General features: G+C 37.4%; 2 protein-coding genes across 2 annotated transcripts in view; both read right to left on the reverse strand.

Moving 5' to 3' along the window:
• The window catches only part of LOC145908051 (uncharacterized), a 161,810-nt gene that overhangs the window by 64,735 nt on the left and 77,051 nt on the right, over positions 1-20,024 (reverse strand). The window lies entirely within an intron of this gene.
• The window catches only part of LOC145909644 (chymotrypsinogen A-like), a 59,634-nt gene continuing 51,122 nt past the window's right edge, over positions 11,513-20,024 (reverse strand). Inside the window, exons 6-9 of the mRNA XM_082997003.1 lie at positions 13,718-13,806; positions 13,037-13,134; positions 12,087-12,107; positions 11,513-11,773 (exon numbers count right to left, since the gene is read on the reverse strand). Of these exons, the coding sequence (XP_082853129.1) occupies positions 11,513-11,773; positions 12,087-12,107; positions 13,037-13,134; positions 13,718-13,806 (469 nt within the window). The remainder of the gene's footprint in view (positions 11,774-12,086; positions 12,108-13,036; positions 13,135-13,717; positions 13,807-20,024) is intronic.

The raw sequence follows: 20,024 nt of genomic DNA on the forward strand, positions 1-20,024 counted from the left end.
AAAATACTGAGTTGATCAAGTCAAGCATAACCATGCTATAACACATAATACACAGTCAAATCTTGTGCAGTGCAGTTTAAAAATGAAAGGATTGTTGTTATGTTATGTTTTCTGCTTTGTATATATTTATCACCATTATCCAGCGAGTGTTTTGAATGTTGGGCCTTGGAAGTTGTTGCGCCACCTAATGTTTTGGATGAAGACGATTCGATATTTGTTGAAGCCAAACCATCCCTGAAAGCTTTAAAGCAATGTGTTGAAATATATAGTAGAGTCAAATGGGGTAATTAACGGACGTTTTTCAAAAACGTTGCAAATTTTGACATTAAATCTAGAGTTATTTCGTTTTGCTTTGTGTTTGGTAAAACCTTATTCATCACTGCTGTGATTTAAAATGAGAGAATCAGTCACTTGCAACTATGTTGGCAGATAATTTAAATTTTTACTGTCCAACTATTACCCCATCAATTGGGGTAATTATTGGACACATGTGGGGTAATTGTTGGACAGTGTACTACACTTGTCAAATCCATGCTGTTTCAGAGGAATTTAAAACAGGTTTACAACCTTATGTTCAATGAGATGTGGAAATAAAGTGCAGACACTGATATATTACATATCGTGTGGGTTTACTTGCTAATTTGCCAATATTCTTATGTCTGCTAATTTCCTGATACTGCTGATTTGTTAATGTCTATGCTCCTCATAAATTCCTGTTATTCCATAGTTTTGTTTGTTTTTGTATGTATTTTCTAGGCATTCTTATTGGGGTTATTGCATTTACATACAGGAAGGGGATATATGGAATAATACACTATTCTAGAATAGTTGAATCGAATCCGAAATACTGCATAATATTCTGATTTTGCTGGTTGCATAAAAATGTAATTGACTGTTTTCGAAGGTTTGCATGAGTGTAATAATCTCTTAATTGTTACATGCCATTGATGCCATGTTTATGAAAAGAAAATAGGTGAAGAATTATTGTGATGAAATTTATGGAAAAGTTACAAAAATCAATCCTATTATTCGATTTAAAATTAGAATTTGAATTCGAATAGCTTAGAATTCGTATCATCCAAAGTTGTTATTCTGAATAGGCCTCATGTCTCATTCCTATATTACATATAATCCCAGTTATAACCACTCAAAACAGTTGGTACCATGATATTAATACGTAATGTCAGTGTCCAATAATTACCCCGGAATGCAAAAATGTGCATGGGGTAATTATTGGACGCATTTTTCTAAGAGGGCAGACTAGGTAGAGGTTTGAGTTAACCTTCATTGAAAACTTCAGGGCTTGACCTGCCAGTATTTCCTAAATGAAATTTCAAATCATTAAAACACTGTTAAATTTTAACAAATTACTATATCCACTTAGTTTGAAAAAGTTTGTGAAATAAACCCCCCTCACAAAAATTTTTTTTTTATCAGTGTTTCACAGAGGAATCAACACATGGTATTTTTAACCATGGGAGGCTTCCAGCTTACCACATGTACAAGATAAAGTTTAAGGGAACCATAGTTTTTTTTCTATGGTGGCGTCCGCTAATTACCCCATAACTTTAACTGTCCGATAATTACCCCAACTGACCCCACTCCAGTTTGTGTTGCAAAATATGTTATACTTCGTTACTTGCACTAAAAATCAGTTAAGCAATGTGTGTATATAGGGCAGATCTTACTTTTTACATGTCCTAGTTTACCACCATCTACTTGAGGTATTCTGGTTGCCTCAAGTTCAGCTGCAGCAGTGGAAGTTTCACCAGCTGTAGAAACATATGTATTACAAATCATAAACAAGATATACTGGGATACCATCTGTTTACAAGTGCCTTGATGAAAAAGCGTACAAACATTTGTTGATATTCTAGTAAAATTTTGAATAATTGTTCCAGTGGTTCTCAACCTGTAAGGGCTTTTTAAGTGGTGTGCACAAAAAATTGCAACATAGACAAATTCCATCCAAAAATCGTTGTGAAATTGCATGCTGCGACATGTGTCATGAACTTTCAATGGGCATTAAATCCTGTTTCTGGTTGTTATTTAGCATTTTGATATTCAGTTCAAAGTACAACACAACCATGCTTTGACACATAATACACTGTCAAATCTTGTGCACCACAGTTTAAAAAAGGAAGCATTGTTATGTCATGTTTCATTCAAAAAGTTTTCTCTTTCGAAAACATTTACCACCATTTTCTGGTGACTGTTTTGAAAGTTGGGCCTTGGAATTTGTTGCGCCATCTAATGTTTTGGATGAAGTAGATTTTACATTTGTTGAAGCCAAACCTCCTTTGCAAGCTGTAAAACAATGAGTCACAATATATAGTATAGCATATATCTTTCTTTTTCTTTCAATTACATTTAAGTTCATTGCTAAGTAATCAGCAAAAAAGATAACAGAAACACATTTTTAATACACAAATACCAAATAAATACAGTACTGACGGATTTTATGCATCTTGGAAATTGTCATACCGCTGACAGCACTATTGACAGGATCAGATTCTGAACTGGTTTCACTACGTCCACTTCCAGAGGCTTAGATTGAAAATTATAAAATAAAAATAATGGTCATTAAAGCACAAACTTTCCAATGCGCTGCACATACCTGGTTTGCGTCCGAGCAAAAGGCCACACACAAAACGACGAACCATTGCCCAATGGGGTTTGTAAATCAAATCGTCTACGATTTGATCAAATTCTTTATCTGACATGAACATAGAAATGTAGTATGCACCAAACATTTCCTGCAGAACTTGATGAAGGTAGTAGAAGAGAACATTCCCCCCATCAAAGACTCTACGACTGGGAAGCCGGGAGAACTTTGCCATTTTGAACACTACATCTTGTACTTTTACATGTTCTAAACCGACTTTTTGAAGGTCATCATGTGTGAACACAACGGTTTTACGAACCATGCCTTCATATGCCATTTGGCTAAGTGGCAATTTGAGGTTTTCTAATTTCTCTCCTTTTGCATGCTCAGAGTGTTGTTGCAAAACGGTATCAAATACATTGATTATGGTGGAAATACTGTGTACCTCACCAAATAACCCAGCATAAACAATAAATTGTAAAAGCTTTGGATTGCGGCATAAATCAAGCAATTGTGGAGATTTAGTTGCAAGTTTGTTCCACAGTTCATTTGCTTTATTACCCGAGTAACTATCAAACAGTGTCTTTGCATCCTCAGGAGAAAGATCACTGACATAAATTGTTGGCTTAGGTCGGAGTCCTAATGGTATTGATAGCAATGAGTGGGGTCGAGAAGTAAAAATCAATGTAGATTCTGGAAAAAATTGCCTGCTGCAAAGATTAGCAACAAGCTGTTGTACTGGCAAGGGAGTGCCATACTTCACATTTACAGGTGCCATGTTTTCTAGTGTCCAGGTTGCCTGATCTAATCCATCAAAAATAAAAGCACACTTTTCTGGGTTCTTTATCATCCACTGGAAAACCAAACTGAGTGTTTCCTGTGAAGCATGGTTGAACTGGTTATCCAGCAGAAGCTCCTGCAAAGTAAGCTTTTCATCGCCATAGTTTAGATACATGAACCGAAGATGAAGCACTAAGTGATCTTCTGTTCCTAGTTGCCTGCACAATCTCTTTGAAAGAGTAGATATGCCACATCCAGCAGGTCCAAGAAAAGCTAGAAATATGCCTTGCTGGTTGTGGTCTTTGAAGCTTGAAACTAGTTGCTGAAATTTGATGTGTTCACCAACAAATCGATCATTGCCTTGCTTGCTTGTTGAGGGCTGAAACTCATTTTTCTTTTGAGGATGAAATCCTTTGTAAATATCAGTATCTATCAGTGTTGGTTGAACCTCTGGTATTTCAACCTTTTGCAACACTTCACTGTAAGGGACAACATCTGGATCAAGATTTTCAAGCTGATATTTTTTGATTTCATCAACTGCCTGTTGCAACTTTTCTTCTGCAAATTTTAAACAGGTTTTTCAGATAATAAATCTATTTTGCTGTGAGAAAATGGGGTCAATTTTACGGTTGAGTGAGCACGTATGCATGTGCTGTTGCTTGGGCGAATTTGAGCCTGTTTTGGGCAGTTTTAAGTAGAGTTTTGGGCGTGTTAATTCAGGTAGCTACGTGGTAACGTGTGCTGTATAAAATTGAGCCAAAAAGGCGGTTTAAACTTAAGGTTATATCTGCAGAATAATTAAACACTTATGTTTGCGTTGAACGGCAAAAAAAATTCTGGTTTTCTACTAGTTATGTTCCCAGTTCTAAACTATTCGGTCTGGCGAAACCTAGTGTGAAGAAAGTGCAGTGTTGCCAGATTTTTTTTACCAAAAGCGCCTAATTTTTTGTTACAACACGCCCAAAAGCGCCAATTTCTGGAAAAACAACACGCCCAAATGCGCCCAATGTTAATGAAGTTGACACATATCAGTTACGTACACCAATGGTCATTTTATGCTTATGGTTGAACACTTAAACCGTAAACTAAGACCATGAGCAGGACGCAACACCTGTTACACTCATTATTTTGATCACAGTCGTCTTTGCAATATGATTATGACGTCATATTTCGTTGTGTGGTCAGTTTGCAGTATTTTAAATACGGCTGAAACAGCGTTTAGTTACCTAATTAATGAGTTAATTATCAAATTTTTAAATTTCTTAAACACGCTCAAATGCGCCCAAAGCGCAAGGTGCAATAAAAAAGCGCAAACACCCAAGACAACACGCCCAATTGGGCGTAAAAAGCGCCCAACTGGCAACACTGAGAAAGTGGGCAGAAAAAGTGGACGCGAACATATGAGCGGGAAGTAAATCAATTGAAATCATAATCACTCAGCAAAACATGGGAAACAAGCCAGGTTTTTTTACAAAGTTGTATATTTTCTGTTTTTTTCAGAGAAAGAACTTTCAGCGATTGTACGAGAGTGTTTCCGTTCCACAGTCAGCAAAAAAAGGTTCATCGTAGATAGACGTATGGTGTTTTAGCTACAGTGTTTGTTTTACATGTTGGCCAAACAAGCGTGAAGAAAATTCCTTACTTTCTAGGCCCATGTGATTGGCGTGAAGATGCCTTGGTAACTTACTGTCACTGTAGCTTCATTTGACAGCTTGGCTTAACACTAGATACGGTAAACTGGAATCTTCTGTCCACCGTAATCCAGATTGGAAATAGCTGTCCCTGTTCTGTCGTATCTGCCAACTGATTTAAACGTTTTCACAAACACTTTTACTTCCCGTATGTTTGCACAGTTTCGCTTGTCACTGCTACCGAAATATTCCAGCACTTGTCCTCAAGTGGTTTGTAAAATGGTTACGTAGGTTATTTGTGATGTCACGAGGTTACGAGTTGTGAGCAAACTATTGAAACAATTCATGGCTTGATGCCACATTATCAATATGTTTGCAGTGGCAACATGTAAGCGCATATGTAGAATGGTTTCATATCTCCGTCGAAACTCTTTCATCAATTTTTCGCGGCACACACAGTTTGTGAAACCTGTTAAACGCATTATTCTGACAAGCTGTAAAGTGCACTATTCGTTCAAGTAGACAAAAATGATCGCATTCTCATCATGATTCTGCAAGGGAAGTGAGAGATCCCGATCATCTGGATCCAAACACAAATTACTAAACACATAAAAGTATCTGAAAACTTTTTAACACCTTTCACGCAAAAATGTCGCAGACAGCATGCTTTCGTCGGAAATGCTAAAGTCAGACACATTCTTATTTCAATCGGAATATGACTTTTCTTAAAAGCAGTGGTCGTTGTTGTGAAATTTTTATAATATGAACATGCAATAATGTTAGTTTTCATAGTAATCGGTCTGGTTGGAGTAAGTAATCGTTGGATTTGGCATAGCATCTCTAACTGAATTGATTCAACTTTGATTTCATTCGATAGTGGGATGGTATAAGGTTGTTTGTGCAAAAGAAAAGCTTGCGACTCGCTTTGTAGCAACATTTATCGGCGAAAGTACGTGACGCCCATACATATGGCTTGGCGGTTTAAAAAAGCGGCGGGCGACGGTCGGGTTTGTGTAAGTAATCGTTGGATTTAGCATAGCATCTCTGACTGAATTGATTCAACTTTGATTTCATTCGATAGTGGTATGGTATAAGGTTGTTTGTGCAAAAGAAAAGCTTGCGACTCGCTTTGTAGCAACATTTATCGGCGAAAGAACGTGACGCCCATACATATGGCTTGGCGGTTTAAAAAAGCGGCGGGCGACGGTCGGGTTTGAGTAAGTAATCGTTGGATTTAGCATAGCATCTCCGACTGAATTGATTCAACTTTGATTTCATTCGATAGTGGTATGGTATAAGGTTGTTTGTGCAAAAGAAAAGCTTGCGACTCGCTTTGTAGCAACATTTATCGGCGAAAGTATGCACCAGAGCACCCCTAAACCGTGTTTACAATGGGGGGTGTAGGGTTGAATTGTATTCGGCTCGTACAGCGGCAGCTCAATGTGTTTTTAGACATGTTTAATATTTTTGGAAAGCTTGATTTTTGAGCTTTTGTATGGTTGTAAATTGAAACTTGGGCCATAACGATAAAAAAAGTTAGCAAGGAAAAATCGATATTTTTTCATGTTTCAAATATATAAATTCATTTTTCTGTACAAGCCCCAGCGAATTTTTCAAAAGTTTTGATATCGTTTGAAAGGGTTTAGCGCGTAGAATGTTATGCTTTAAAATTTAGCGAAGCGAATCTTGTTTTCGCGACTTATGTTATAATACGCATATGATATTAATAACCGAATATGAATATATTTTTTTGAATTTTTTTTTTTTTTTTTTTTTTTTTTTTTAAATCATGGCGCTACCTCGTAAGGTGGCCAAGTAACGCGCGTTCAAACTTTTGTTAACTGGCGATTTTTTTTGTCAACTAACATCCCTCTGGTTGAAACTTTCTACTAGTTCTGTTCCTCAATCAAAATCATTATCACTCAGCAAAACATGGGACACAAGTCAGGTTTTTGTACAAGGTTGTATATTTTCTGTTTTTTCAGAGGAAGAACTTTTAGCGATTGTATGAGAGTGTTTCCGTTCCACTGTCAGCAAAGAAGCTTCATCGTAGATAGACGTATGGTGTTTTAGCTACAGTGTTTGTTTTGCATGTTGGCCAAACAAGCGTGAAACAAAATCCTTACTTTCTAAGCCTATTGGAAATAGCTGTCCCTGTACTGTCGTATCTACCAACTGATTTAAACGTTTTCACCAACACTTTTACTTCCGTATGTTTGCTCAGTTTCGCTTGTCACTGCTACCAAAATATTCCAACACTTGTCCTCAAATGGTTTGTAAAATGGTTACGTAGGTTATTTGTGATGTCACGAGGTTAAGAGTTGTGAGCAAACTATTGAAACAATTCATGGCTTGATGCCACATTATCAAAATGTTTGCAGTCGCAACATATAGGCGCATGTGTAGAATGGTTTCATATCTCCGTCGAAACTCTTTCATCAATTTTTCGCGGCACACACAGTTTGCGAAACCTGTTAAATGCATTATTCTGACAAGCTGTAAAGTGAACTGTTCGTTCAAGTAGACGAAAATGATCGCATGCTCATCATGATTCTGCAAGGGAATTGAGAGCTCTCGAGCATCTGGATCCAAACACAAATTACTAAACACATAAAAGTATCTGAAAACTTAACACCTTCACGCAAAATGGTCACGGACAGCATGCTTTCGTCTCAAATGCTGAAGTCAGGCACATTCTTATTTCAATCGGAATATGGCTTCCCTTAAAAGCAGAGGTCGGTGTTGTGACGATCAAGACATGCACGCCCAAACCCCCAACAACTACTGTAACTGTAACTTAGACAGTTTCTATCTCAGTGGTATATATGTTAATTGCTCTTGCTCAGTCGCTCTCTCTTAAGGACTCGGTTACCCAGTTTTAAATTCCATTGATATGACGCGTGTGTGTTTTTGTAGGCACGGTTTAAAAACGATCCCACCGCAACACTTGACACTCGTCCGAACACCCCCCTCAAGTTTTTTCTAGATCCGCCACTGTGTCCACGTCATTTAATCAGAGTCTAACTGTCTCAGTCACATAATATGTTCAATTGGATTCTATGTTGTCGCTAGGGCAAGACACAGGTATCATTAAATGAGTCGCATTTAAGCTAATAATTTTGTCATCTCCAATTGGTCGAATATAAATGCCAAATCTGTTGGGTTTCGACTTGAATACAAGCATTTGTATTCCAACCTTCCCTAGTAAAACTCCCTACCTCGTTTATCTTCTGATTCTGTAATGGTTGATTCATGAAAATGGGCGTGATGATGTTCTTCCACATTCTGATGATGATGATGTTCTTCCACAGTCTGATGCAGATGTTCTTCCACAGTCTGATGGTGATGTACGTCACCAGTATGTAGGTGTAGGTTCTGGAATGGAACTAACAAAAGTTACCAAACACACTAATATTAATCGTCCAAAAAGACAGCATGGTCGTTGAAATATTCTGAAATCCAATACTGCTCTAAGCTGCCCACATGCGTTTTGTTACGTGCAAAAATAAAATCTGTCACTCACAAATGACTTTCTCAAACCCCTACCACCAGTACAGCAAATCTTAATATTCAAGAACAACAAGCTTACCTCGGCAACAATGTTTTGTGAGTTTTCTCCTCCTGTTTGTTGTTCGGCCATTCTTGGATTAGCAGGTGTAGCTTTGTATTGCAAGTAGAGTATAGCAATATACTACACATATATATAGCCTACGGTGTGTAAAGATTTGTATATTATGCAATTTAAAAACACACATACTCATGAACATAAAAGTAAACTAATGTATTGTAGATGCCAGAAAAAAACTGAAGTACACATATTTGGTCACTACAGTAAGCACTGCCAGGCAAAGTAAGCAAAACTATAGTTAATTTATTCAAGTCAGTATTGAAGATTGCAGGCATGGAAAAACTTTTGTTTCCGCCGTTCGGCATCTTTCATTGAAATGGTGGAACTGACTGCTTGTAACTTGCTAGAATTTTAAAAATTATTCTACAGAAACACAAGGATTTAATATAACTTAGTTGTAACTATGGGAATTCAACTTGTGTCAGTTCTCAAAGCAGGTACCGCATGTAAGAATGGTAGATGCTCAATAACCACCACACAGACGGGCGATAGGGATTTTCCCGTTTCATGCGTGGTTACTTTAAGAATGGTCCTCGTCCTTTCAAGTAAACAAGACGGGATATGAGTCATGCGATTGGCAACATTCAGTCAAAAGCAGTGGTGGGATTAAATTTTTTTGTCAGCCGGTTCTATCACAAAAGTTATATTTTTCAGCGGGTTCTGTTACAAAAAGTCATATTGATAATAACCAGTAATGCTGATCTCATAAAATTTCGTGAGACGGTTCTATAGAACCGGTGCGAACAGGCTGAATCCCACCACTGGTCACAAACCACAAGTAAATTCATGTGGAGTTATCAGCTGTGTTGGTTGGGTAATTCCCCGCTCCACCCACGTATGCAATGTCGAATAAATATTCGCAACCTGAATATTTATCACAAAATCTATTCACCAAGGTGACAACTTTATGTATTAAAACATTAACAAACTTCTGTCTACGGCACAACACATGCTTACCGACCCTAAGACACCATTCGTTAACATCACAAATTCGCCCCATTCCCTAATGACGCAACAAAGTACAGCACGCCATACGAAAACGCAGCAGTGGTGACGTCACAAAGCGCTACGTTTCGCTTTCAGTTTGTCGTGATTCGAATTCCATTATGAAACTGAATCTGACGACGAAAAGGAACGAATAAAATTGATATCTTTGTGCATGGACTTTAGTATAATTTATACCAAATACTGATGGTAGTTTAGCATTAGAAATGTTTGTGCGCAATCTGTCAGGATGTTGTTGAGCTTGCATATTATAGCTGAATACTGAATTTTATACTGGTCTACCATCTGCACGGACAGTGTGAAGTTCTTAACAATGCAATTCACAAACAACATAAATAACAAACTTACTTGTCAGCACAAGAATATCAAAAAGGACTGTTAGCATAGGGTAATCATATTTGAATAAGCGCAATTTCGGACACAGTTATTTCAGTTACGTTGACAAATTTTGGCTACAAAAAAGCATTGATGTCCTTTCAGACTGTTGAGCGTCGCAACTAAAGAATGATACTTAGTTCAGATGTTATTATAAGAGGTTGAGGGTACCGTCTTCAAAATTCCGGTCATTTTCACGTACACAGGAATTAAACCGCCAATTTTCGTAAATGTTTGGACGACTGGAAACTCTAAACATACAGGCTACACAATTGCTATGCATGGTTTCGATTACGCGTCATCAATGGTTCAAACATCACAATGCTACAGGTAAAGATTGGCTGAAAATGCATTGGTTTAGATAAGAGCTATTTACTAAAACGCGTGTAGCGCAGCCCTTAATCCTTTTGTGGGAAAACTGTTAAGTTTAGCCAAAGCAGAATTTGTCGAAAAATGTAAGTACCAGACATCAAAAACAAAAACTTTTTCGTGTAGGCGAGGAAAACATCTTCAATTCACGGCAACCAGCATGCGTGGCACCAACTTTCGCTGTTGTGTGCGTTTTTCTGCGGTGAATAAATCTTGATCATATTGAAACTGAAAGTAGACTGACACTAAAGCTTATCTGTTATGTTTTTTTGTTGGTGCGTACAACTAAGTTAAGAAAATTTCGTAAATTTTATAATGGTTTGGAAAACGTTCTTAAGTGACCTAGTGTAGGGATTCCCAAACCGGGGACCGCAACGACTGCACTGGGGTCCGTAATGATGTTTTAAAAACAATTGCTACATTTTGTACAGTGCGTAAGCAGTGATCATAACCGGATTGGTTTCGCAAGCTTTACAATACGAACAATATACATTTACTCTACTTTTGAATGGATCTTACACTATGCTTGTATCTTACGATTTCAAACTTGTTTACAAGTTTTTCTTTCGTTTCTTTTACTACGCGTCTATGACGTAAGAATTCACCCTAATTGCTATTGTTGATATTGTTTGTGGAATTCCCAACGCTGATTACGTTGCAAAATGATATGACGTAAGACAGGGGGTCCGAGAAAAACAGGTTCACAAAATGAGGTCCACGGCCAAAAAAGTTTGGGAAACCCCGACCTAGAAAATTAGGAGAACACGTTTATATTTTTTTTTGAGTTTTTTGTTTCTTATGCTGCGATTTTGCCATCTAATGAGGCAATAAACGCGCACATCAATGCAATGCAGCAGCTAGATGCGCAAGCTTTTCTTCGACTAAACGAAAAATTTTTGTTTTTGTTGCTTGGTACTTACATTCCTAATTAATCTGTTCTTTTTTTCACTGACGCTCCATCTGCTATCCAGCAAGGCTTCCTCAAGGTCAATAAAAGTTAGGCCTACGTTTAATTGTGCCACGAAGAACAGATTACTAAAAAAGTAGTTTGTAAAGCACAATTAAAAATCTTTGGATGAAAGTCAAATACACGAGTACAAACGCACACAACAGACACAATCAGTAATGTTGGCAATATTTGTCAAGCACTCGGAAAGATCGAACGTCGCTCATAAACTGTTCATCAGTTGGTCTCAGTCGCATTTTGAGGTAAATCCAACGAACATAGCTTGATACCCTCGTGTAAATTCCAGGTTTGTTTACGTTTCCACAACCGATGCCCCAACTTGTGATACCCCAGGTAGTGTGACGTGCCGTGTTGGGGTCTAAACATGCCAAAGGACCCCCACTGTCACCCCGACACGTGTCAGTGCCATCTTTCTGGAAAACAAAAGTGCCAATAGTTTATAAAAAATGCGATTTCTATGTTGCCTAAAGTGTTTATATTACACGTGCGAGCCATGTACCCGAAAATGTACGTTTGGTTCAATTGCTGAACAAACAAAACGAAAAATACACATGTGCTTCTGGCAAAAAAAACTACCTGTAAATGCAAAAGTTAAAACAGACATCGAACAATCGCAACAACAAACAAATTACAAAACGTTGCATTCTAAACTAAACAGGAAAGCAAGAGGTGTTTGATAGATTAACTTTAAAAGGCAGCATGGGTATTGAAAATTTTTGTTCTCACCGCAGCGCACATCATGGAGTGCTTAAAGTGCATATGACACGCAAAAATCAAACATGTTTATAATCAAACTAAGAAATGTTCATAACTTTAGAACATTTCTGGCGAAAAAAGTAGCTTGATACGACGATTGGTTTCTGAGATACAGCTGATCAAAGTAGCACTTTTGCCGCTGCGAACGAAATCGTGCGAAAGCGAGATATTGTTGCGGGACGTCATAGAAGGTGCTTCGGTCGAGCGCGAGTGCTGGCAGCAAGCCTTATGCGTAGGAATGGAAAACATTGCAAAACTGATTTAAGCATAATATTGCATTAAACAGGGGACAAAAAGTGAACAAGTGCAATAAACGGATTTTGATGTTAATTTAAGCTGAAGACAGATGGCCGCTGTTCGACCTATTATGTCTAATTTAGTTGTGCAATATTAAAACAGTTAATACTGGGACAGGGTGTTCTTGTTGTTACAGCATTTATGATCGCTAACGTGATACATGAACTTTTGAAAACACGACAGAGACAAACCATTAGTTTAGCATTGTCGTTTTGTCCACTCACAGTTATGTCGTTTCTGCTATACCCTATGGTCTTCCGTTAATTAGGGACAAATAAGCCTTCGATTCGTGACGTCACAATGCCAAATTTTTGTGTGATGCAAAACCCTGTCCTGACCTTTAAGGTAACGTAATCTGTGGATTCTCCTATGTTTGAAACTATTCGATATCTACAAAAACAGGCGCCTTCTCCTATCTAAACAATGCATTTTTTCGACGCAAGCGCCTTATGAGATGTTCTTTTCTCCTCAGCGCAAAAGGTTTACGATTTTTGGTCGCCGTTACTTTTCGTGCAGTTTTCTACATTTTTTAGTTGACGTAGAACCGTAAAACTTTGGATATATGTTTGTTGTAGATGTACCTTTAGTTTTACGCAAAGTTGTCATGGCCGTTTCATATGCACTTTAAGGTAGTCAACACCGAACAGTCGGCTGCAATTCTCATTTGGAAATATGCTCACTGGCGCCTGCTGGAGGCAGGGTGGATAATCCATAGGGTTAACTGCCGAACAACAAGCATGTTGTGATGTGATTCTAAAAGGTTGTGGTTGGCAAGACTTTTGCAAGTTTCGTCAACACCGCATCACAGTGTTCGTTGTTGTAACTGACAAATGTTATATATGCCGACCGTAGATTGAATGCGCTGTACCATGAAATTGTACCGACAGAATACAGAGGTTAATTCATAACGCGCAGGTGTTAGAAATGCTTTCATATCGGTTTGTGGAAAGATTTGGGAAAAGGAACTTGAAGATTTCAAAAACCTTTGTCTAGGTGCAAAATACTGAAGTGAATAACCTTGAATTAGAAGCCAAAACCTAAATTGTTAAACAGACATTTGAAACACAACATGTTTTTTATCATCAGTGCTTCTACATGATTATAAGCTGCATCGAATACATCGCCTACATTCACAGGCTGGCAGGCGGATGGAAAGTCAATTTTGAAACGTGTTTGAAAAAAAGTCCAGCATTCCAGTTTTTACCGTTTTATTCAAAATCCCTTATCTAATGACGTAACTGTCGATAAACATCTGATAAAGCGACTCATGCACAGAAAAACATAAAAAACTTAGTGTCTTGGACCATGCGCCCCCCACCCAGATATTCCACTTTGAGATTGTGGCGAAAACTGGTTTTGTCCGAGAGGCAAACATGCTGGTCGCACAAATCGACTGCAACCATAGAAATAAGTTTAAAATGAAACACTGATATCTCCACATGATATTTAATAACTCCTAGCTTCGGGCGTATTACGTTTACGTCGTGTAAAAACCAAGGCAATGCATTCTAATTTGGAATGTACCAGGTCCCTTGTGAATTTATCTTACTTGAATAAACGCATTGTCTCAATTTAATCAACGCCAAGTCGTTGGTTGGACTCGAATGATGGGAGTAGTGTCTGTAAACTTCTTCAATATCTAGGTCACGTGAATCCAGTACACCCTCTAATTGGCTGAATTGGAATCCATCATGGTTGTAGTAATCGCCCACCCGAACGATCGTCTCATTGGTGAAACTGTAACCATGAAAATAAAATAGTTGCGTTTAGCTTTATAGGGGCAGAGTTTGTCAAATGGTGGCCATATGAACAAAAATGAACTGAAAGTAATATTGTTAAGGAGTCCCCTGTGGACCCCCAAGAAAGGTCGTTGGGGACCATTAGTGTTCATGGACCCGCAGTTGGGAATCCTAGTTATAGGGAATAAAACGGAGAAACAATATTAAATTCTCACAACATTCACCGAAATGCTCCACGAGAACTTTGTAACGAGCCTGGATCCTTCAACCTTTTGCTAATTGGATCTACTTTAAAAGAAATCACTCCCGATTTCGAGCTGGATTTACGACAATGAGTTGTTGCAAGGACGTGACATCTGTTGATGAGAGTTCCTCCGCAAGAGTGAGGGGTGCGGCCTCCTAATGGATACTTCTTACGCATGGGAACCTGTTATAATGAGTATACCATTACACTGCATGTATGAATTTAACCTTGTAAATGCACGTACACATGTAAATAAACTTGTAAGAAAGACGCTATACACAGCACTGGCTTTTAACAACAGGAACACCCTGGCCATTGATAAGACGTTTTTTACATCATGTTATTGCTGTGTTTACTTTGAAGGAACTGATGATGGCTACAGGGCGAAATATATATTCCTAACAACAGCCAGGCTGATCCTTTCGTTCAAAGCTAGTTTATTGTGTGCATATTGCCATTATAGAAGGTCCAACATTTTTAGTAAATCTACACCTTTTCCAGCGACCTATCGTATATTTAATATAGATTAGCTTAGCAGCGCCATCTAGCGGATGAATTATCAAATGGCACTCATAGATTTTTTTTATTTTATTATATAACGAATTTATTTTATTCTTGCTGATTCTTTTTGAAAATGGATTGTTCATATCAATACATTGATTTTGTGAGGTATTTATTGTTAGTTATCTGACTTAATCTTGCATACCTCGTGTTATGAACTTATGACACAAGTGACCTGGAGCAACCCCGACGGACTGTACCGTTACACAGGTGGTTTGAGTTTCTTCCCACTAAAAGATATGTTTGGGTGATAATTTGCATATTAAGCTATTAACGGTTGTTACATCGATGATTTTCTATGTGCTACTAGTTTTGATGTCAACACAATGTATAAAAAACATTCGTTAATGGAAACGAATCGACCGCATCTAGCTCCTGTAACGACCGGTATTAGCAGCAACCTGTTTTACTTGTGGGACAAAATAAAATTACCGTTCTACAACGAAATGAGTGGGTTTAAAACTACTTTTTTGTTTTGGATGACAAATCATTTCATTAGCACTGCAGTTTAATTTAGATACAAACTAAATATATGATTTGTATTTAAATATACGTTTAACCGATATACTGTAGTGTGGCGACTGAACTTGGTCAGAAATTAATAATCACTTGTTCAAAGGGCTGATTTATCCCTTAGATATCAAAACTATTAAACAATAACGTATACCGCCACTGAACTGCAACTTACAGCTAGGTTTGAGGCAAGGAAAATGTTTCAACCCCTCTGGACTCGTGCAAGCAAAGGAAACTTTCGACACAGGAAGTGCGTGCAGAGCATAATGGATTAGCGATCCATCACCTTAACCACTCGGTCACCTCGTCGTCCAAAACCTGTAGTTAAGTGAAATATTTATGTAAGATTTGTTTGGAAACAATATTGTCTTGTAAAAACTACTTTAGTTTGGTTTAATATTGTCGGATGCGATAAATTGCACGGACATAAACTTGTTAGATGGTTTGCCACATCCTTCGTCAGTTCAGTTGGTGCGGCGGTAGAGTTTAAGTACGTGGCATTTTAGGTAAAAGTACTTTTGAAAAAGAATGCGCCAGAATAACTAGTTTAACATAATTTGTTTCTTCCCGAGTATTACAAATGCTTTTACTATTTTTTGTAAATGGAATGCATGAAAGCTTTTCCAATCAAGGTTAGCAATTGTTACGGGCGTGAACAAATTTTTTTGTGCTGTTTTGGTCAACTTTGCCCATCTGAAAAAGTACAGTACATAATAAACGCGCTCAGGTCACAGTACTCTAGATAACTCCGCCATCCTATGCACTGTACTTTGTTATATTATTTAGTAATGGTTAAAAGTCGTTTTCAAGGCGCAATTACGAACCTTGTAAACGATGGTTAATTTAAAATTATTTCATCCAGGTCAATTAAATGCCTTGTGGGTTTTGGACACTATAAAACTGTCAAAATCACAATAAAAAATTAGCAATCTTATATATACACACTTTTTTTATAATATTTACCGATAAGATCGAACATAGCTTGATACCCTCGTGTAAGTCCCAGGTTTGTTTACGTTTCCACAACGCATGCCTCACTTGTGATATCCCACATATTGTGACGGTTTATGTTGGGGTCAACGCATGACAAGAACCCCCACTGTCACCAGCACGTGTGTCAGTGCCGTCGTTCTAAAACAGCCAAATAGGGGACTGCAATTCTCATTGACAAATATGCTCACTGGTCGCCATTTATTGGAAAATAGTGATTTGTTCATTCTTATAAAAATGCATTACAATTTTCACTTTCATTACTGTTGTCAAAGATGTCACTTGTAGCTAGTTCAGTGTTAATGAATAGATATGAAAGAAATAGGATAAGTTTGTACCACACCGGAAAGTTTTCAAGTAACATGTGCTTTGCATAATTTCACCTTTAACATTACCCCAATGAAGAATTATATCCAGAAACATAGAAAACTTCCTGCACCCCGCATGCCCTAACCACATATTTCATACTCACATTGTGACGAATACTGGTTTTGTCCAAGAGGCAAACATGCTGACTGCACAAATCAACTGCATGGGAGAATATTAGAATTAGGAAAAATAAGATCTTGTGTAGAACGACATTGTTCCTGCAGACTTTCCACTTAAATGATTTCCAACAGCATAGTTGGGAATGATCACATAGTGAGGTTTTCCTCTTCAATAATTAGGTCTAGTAAATGTTTTGATTTGTAGTAACCTGTAACCACCCACCCCACGCCCTGCTCGCTGGTCTCATTGGTTAACCTGTCACCATGGAAACAGCTTAATAATACTATTTGTTGTTTTAAAAGTTAATCAAGAAAAAAACATCAGCAAATCAATGCTTGTGGTTGGCTTATGTGCGAAATGTTTTTTGTGAAACAGATTTCACACAAGAAACACTCACATTTGAGCTGAATTTAACACAATGTGAAGCTGTAAGAAGGTAATGTCAAGTTTGGGGTTTACAGCATGTTAGTGGATGTCTCCAATGTATGGAAACCTGTTGAAATCAAAAAAGTAAGTTAGTTTACTTGATGTTATGTGAATATCACATATATTACACACTTGCACAGAATGTCACCATTAACTAACTTAATAGTGTTTCTTCGGTTTGACGTTGTAACACTTAAATCTTTTTATTCTGTTGTCATTTTTGACAAACAAGTTGCAGATATTAACAAATTTTTGTTAGTTTTTACACTGGGTTAAAATATAATCAATCATATTATTCATCAATACTTCATTATTTTGTAACAAATAAATAATAATGACTTATATCAATGGTGGGGAAGGTCAACTATAAAAACATAACCTTGTCTCAGACAATTCATAAAATATCATTTATGCAAAACTTTTTGTGTTAATTAAAAGCAACACTGCTTACCGTATGTTTGTCATCTTTTATTGTCATTTTCTGTTATGAGTAAGATTGCATTCTGTCGGAGTGTGTTTAACTTTGTGTTTTTTACCCAGATTGTCCTTGCAGAGAAGTATTGGTGTTTACAACAACTCCATTATTTCCCGTCGTTATTTTCCAATCCTCAGGTTGGCATCGCTATGACTCTGCAAAAACAGCACAGGTATTTAATGACTTTGCAATGAATAGCATCAACGTTTGTAAACGAGATTTAGATAAAGACCTTTTCCTTTATGGTTCTTTTGCTTTTAAACACTTGTAAACATTAAGTTCTTTTGTGTATTTCTTGCAGAAACACCAACTACTGTCTGACGTTTTTAATCTAAACTACTTGGTTTGATCAAATATGTTCTAGTCTGCTAAAACAGCACATACTTTATTTGAATTCCACTTGACAAATGTAGGTTTTTTTTTGTACAAAGTTATTGCTACAAGGATTCAATGTAGGGCAGGCATGTTGTTGGTGACCTTGTGAAAATTAGAGGTCATGATATTCTTGACGTTGCCTTGGTGATGTTTTACTCTTCAGTGCACCTGGTGGATAAATGGAAAGGATTTTTCCAGAAAGAAATAAAAAGAATGACTTTTTGACAAAGGTTTGGGAGCACTGGCGACCCACAACTGGAGTACCACCAAAACTCGGGAAATCTCAACAAATGCATATGCTCAATTATGACAGCCAAACATAACATGGTTTTAATGTAGGCTAATAATACAAAAAAAAAGAACGAAAAAAATTTGTTGTGTTTACAATGCTACAAGAAATTAGGCTAGTACTTGTGTTAATATAAGAAAAATTTATGCAGCACATCTAGGTAAAAACATTACATAAGTTTTCTGTATGTTGTTCATCGAAATTTACATACAACAAAGTTAAATACCGCTTGTGGGAACCCAACTTTTTTGCATGCAACCTCTTTTTCAGATCAAAATTTCCTGGGATTCGTTGTGTTGGTCAATTATCTAATTCAGTGACTCCAGACCTCTTTGTCCTGGCATATAAAGCAGTCAGAAAAGTCATTGACCTCTTTGATGTTCGATAAATCTGGTCCTGCCAAGATCAAAGTATGAAGTGAAAGTCACAATGTGTTTTCCATATAACCAGGTTGTTACATGCTTATACTGTTTTTCATATATCCATGCTCATATTGTAAACTGCACAAACATTTTATGTAAAATAGGGGTTTATAAATCACTTAGAGTGAGTATTTAGAGGTAGTGGCAGACTCCCTGACAACACTCTTTGAGGGGTCGGCAACCCCTGGCACATGAGGTCAATATTCATGGCATGCCAAGTGATTTATCAGTTCATACTTCAGTACTTATCCATGCGTTCGGGATTGGCTTGCGTCGCAAAGATAGGTCAAAAAGATAAATGTCGAAGAATCGCACAAATTTACACAATAAAATTTATATAATGATATAAGTAATGAGGCGGTGGCAACACAGTGGTAACACGATAAGGACAACATACTCTGGTTTGCACGTACATAATTTAAAAACACACATGTAATGTTTAAAATGTTGCTGACTCCTGCTGCACTGACACTGGTTAAGAACCACTGGTCGAAAAAAATTTAGCTATCTTTTGCAGCAAAATTCACGAGCTTTGCATATAAATATAATTTACTGTGACATGGAGCCCGACAGCACCACTGGTTTTAGCTTTCACATGGATATGGGGTTTCACCTTGATTGTCTTCGGAGGTTTGCACCCAGTTTTTCGTGGAAATCTTCGCCTGGTTGTTTGGCGCAGGGTTGCCAGAATATTTTTTTTGTTTAGAGCCAAACAACACGACAAAAAACGCCAAAAAGCGCCAAAACTAGTTTTGAGTGAAACAGAAAAGATCCAATCGTTTAAATACTGTATTGTTTAATTTTCTGCTCCCCTAACGTATGTTCAATTGTATTTACAGGCAAATTACATTCATGTGGTAGAGCAACATATAATCTCTTCTTTGTTTATTTATGCTCTTGGATTATTTCCGACTTTCTATGTGCATATAGCAATGCCAGTGCTACGCAAAAACTCAACAAACAGTCTTTCAAAACTCAAATTATGACGTCACTAAAGAAGTAGTCAAGTTTACGAAAAAGTCATAGAAATGTTTTCTATGGACTTTGGTTTACGCTACCCAGGCATACAGTTTGCAACGCTTCTGAAC

Source organism: Ascidia mentula, chromosome 7 (genome assembly GCF_947561715.1).
Source record: "Ascidia mentula chromosome 7, kaAscMent1.1, whole genome shotgun sequence".
In the NCBI taxonomy this organism is placed as follows: Eukaryota; Metazoa; Chordata; class Ascidiacea; order Phlebobranchia; family Ascidiidae; genus Ascidia; species Ascidia mentula.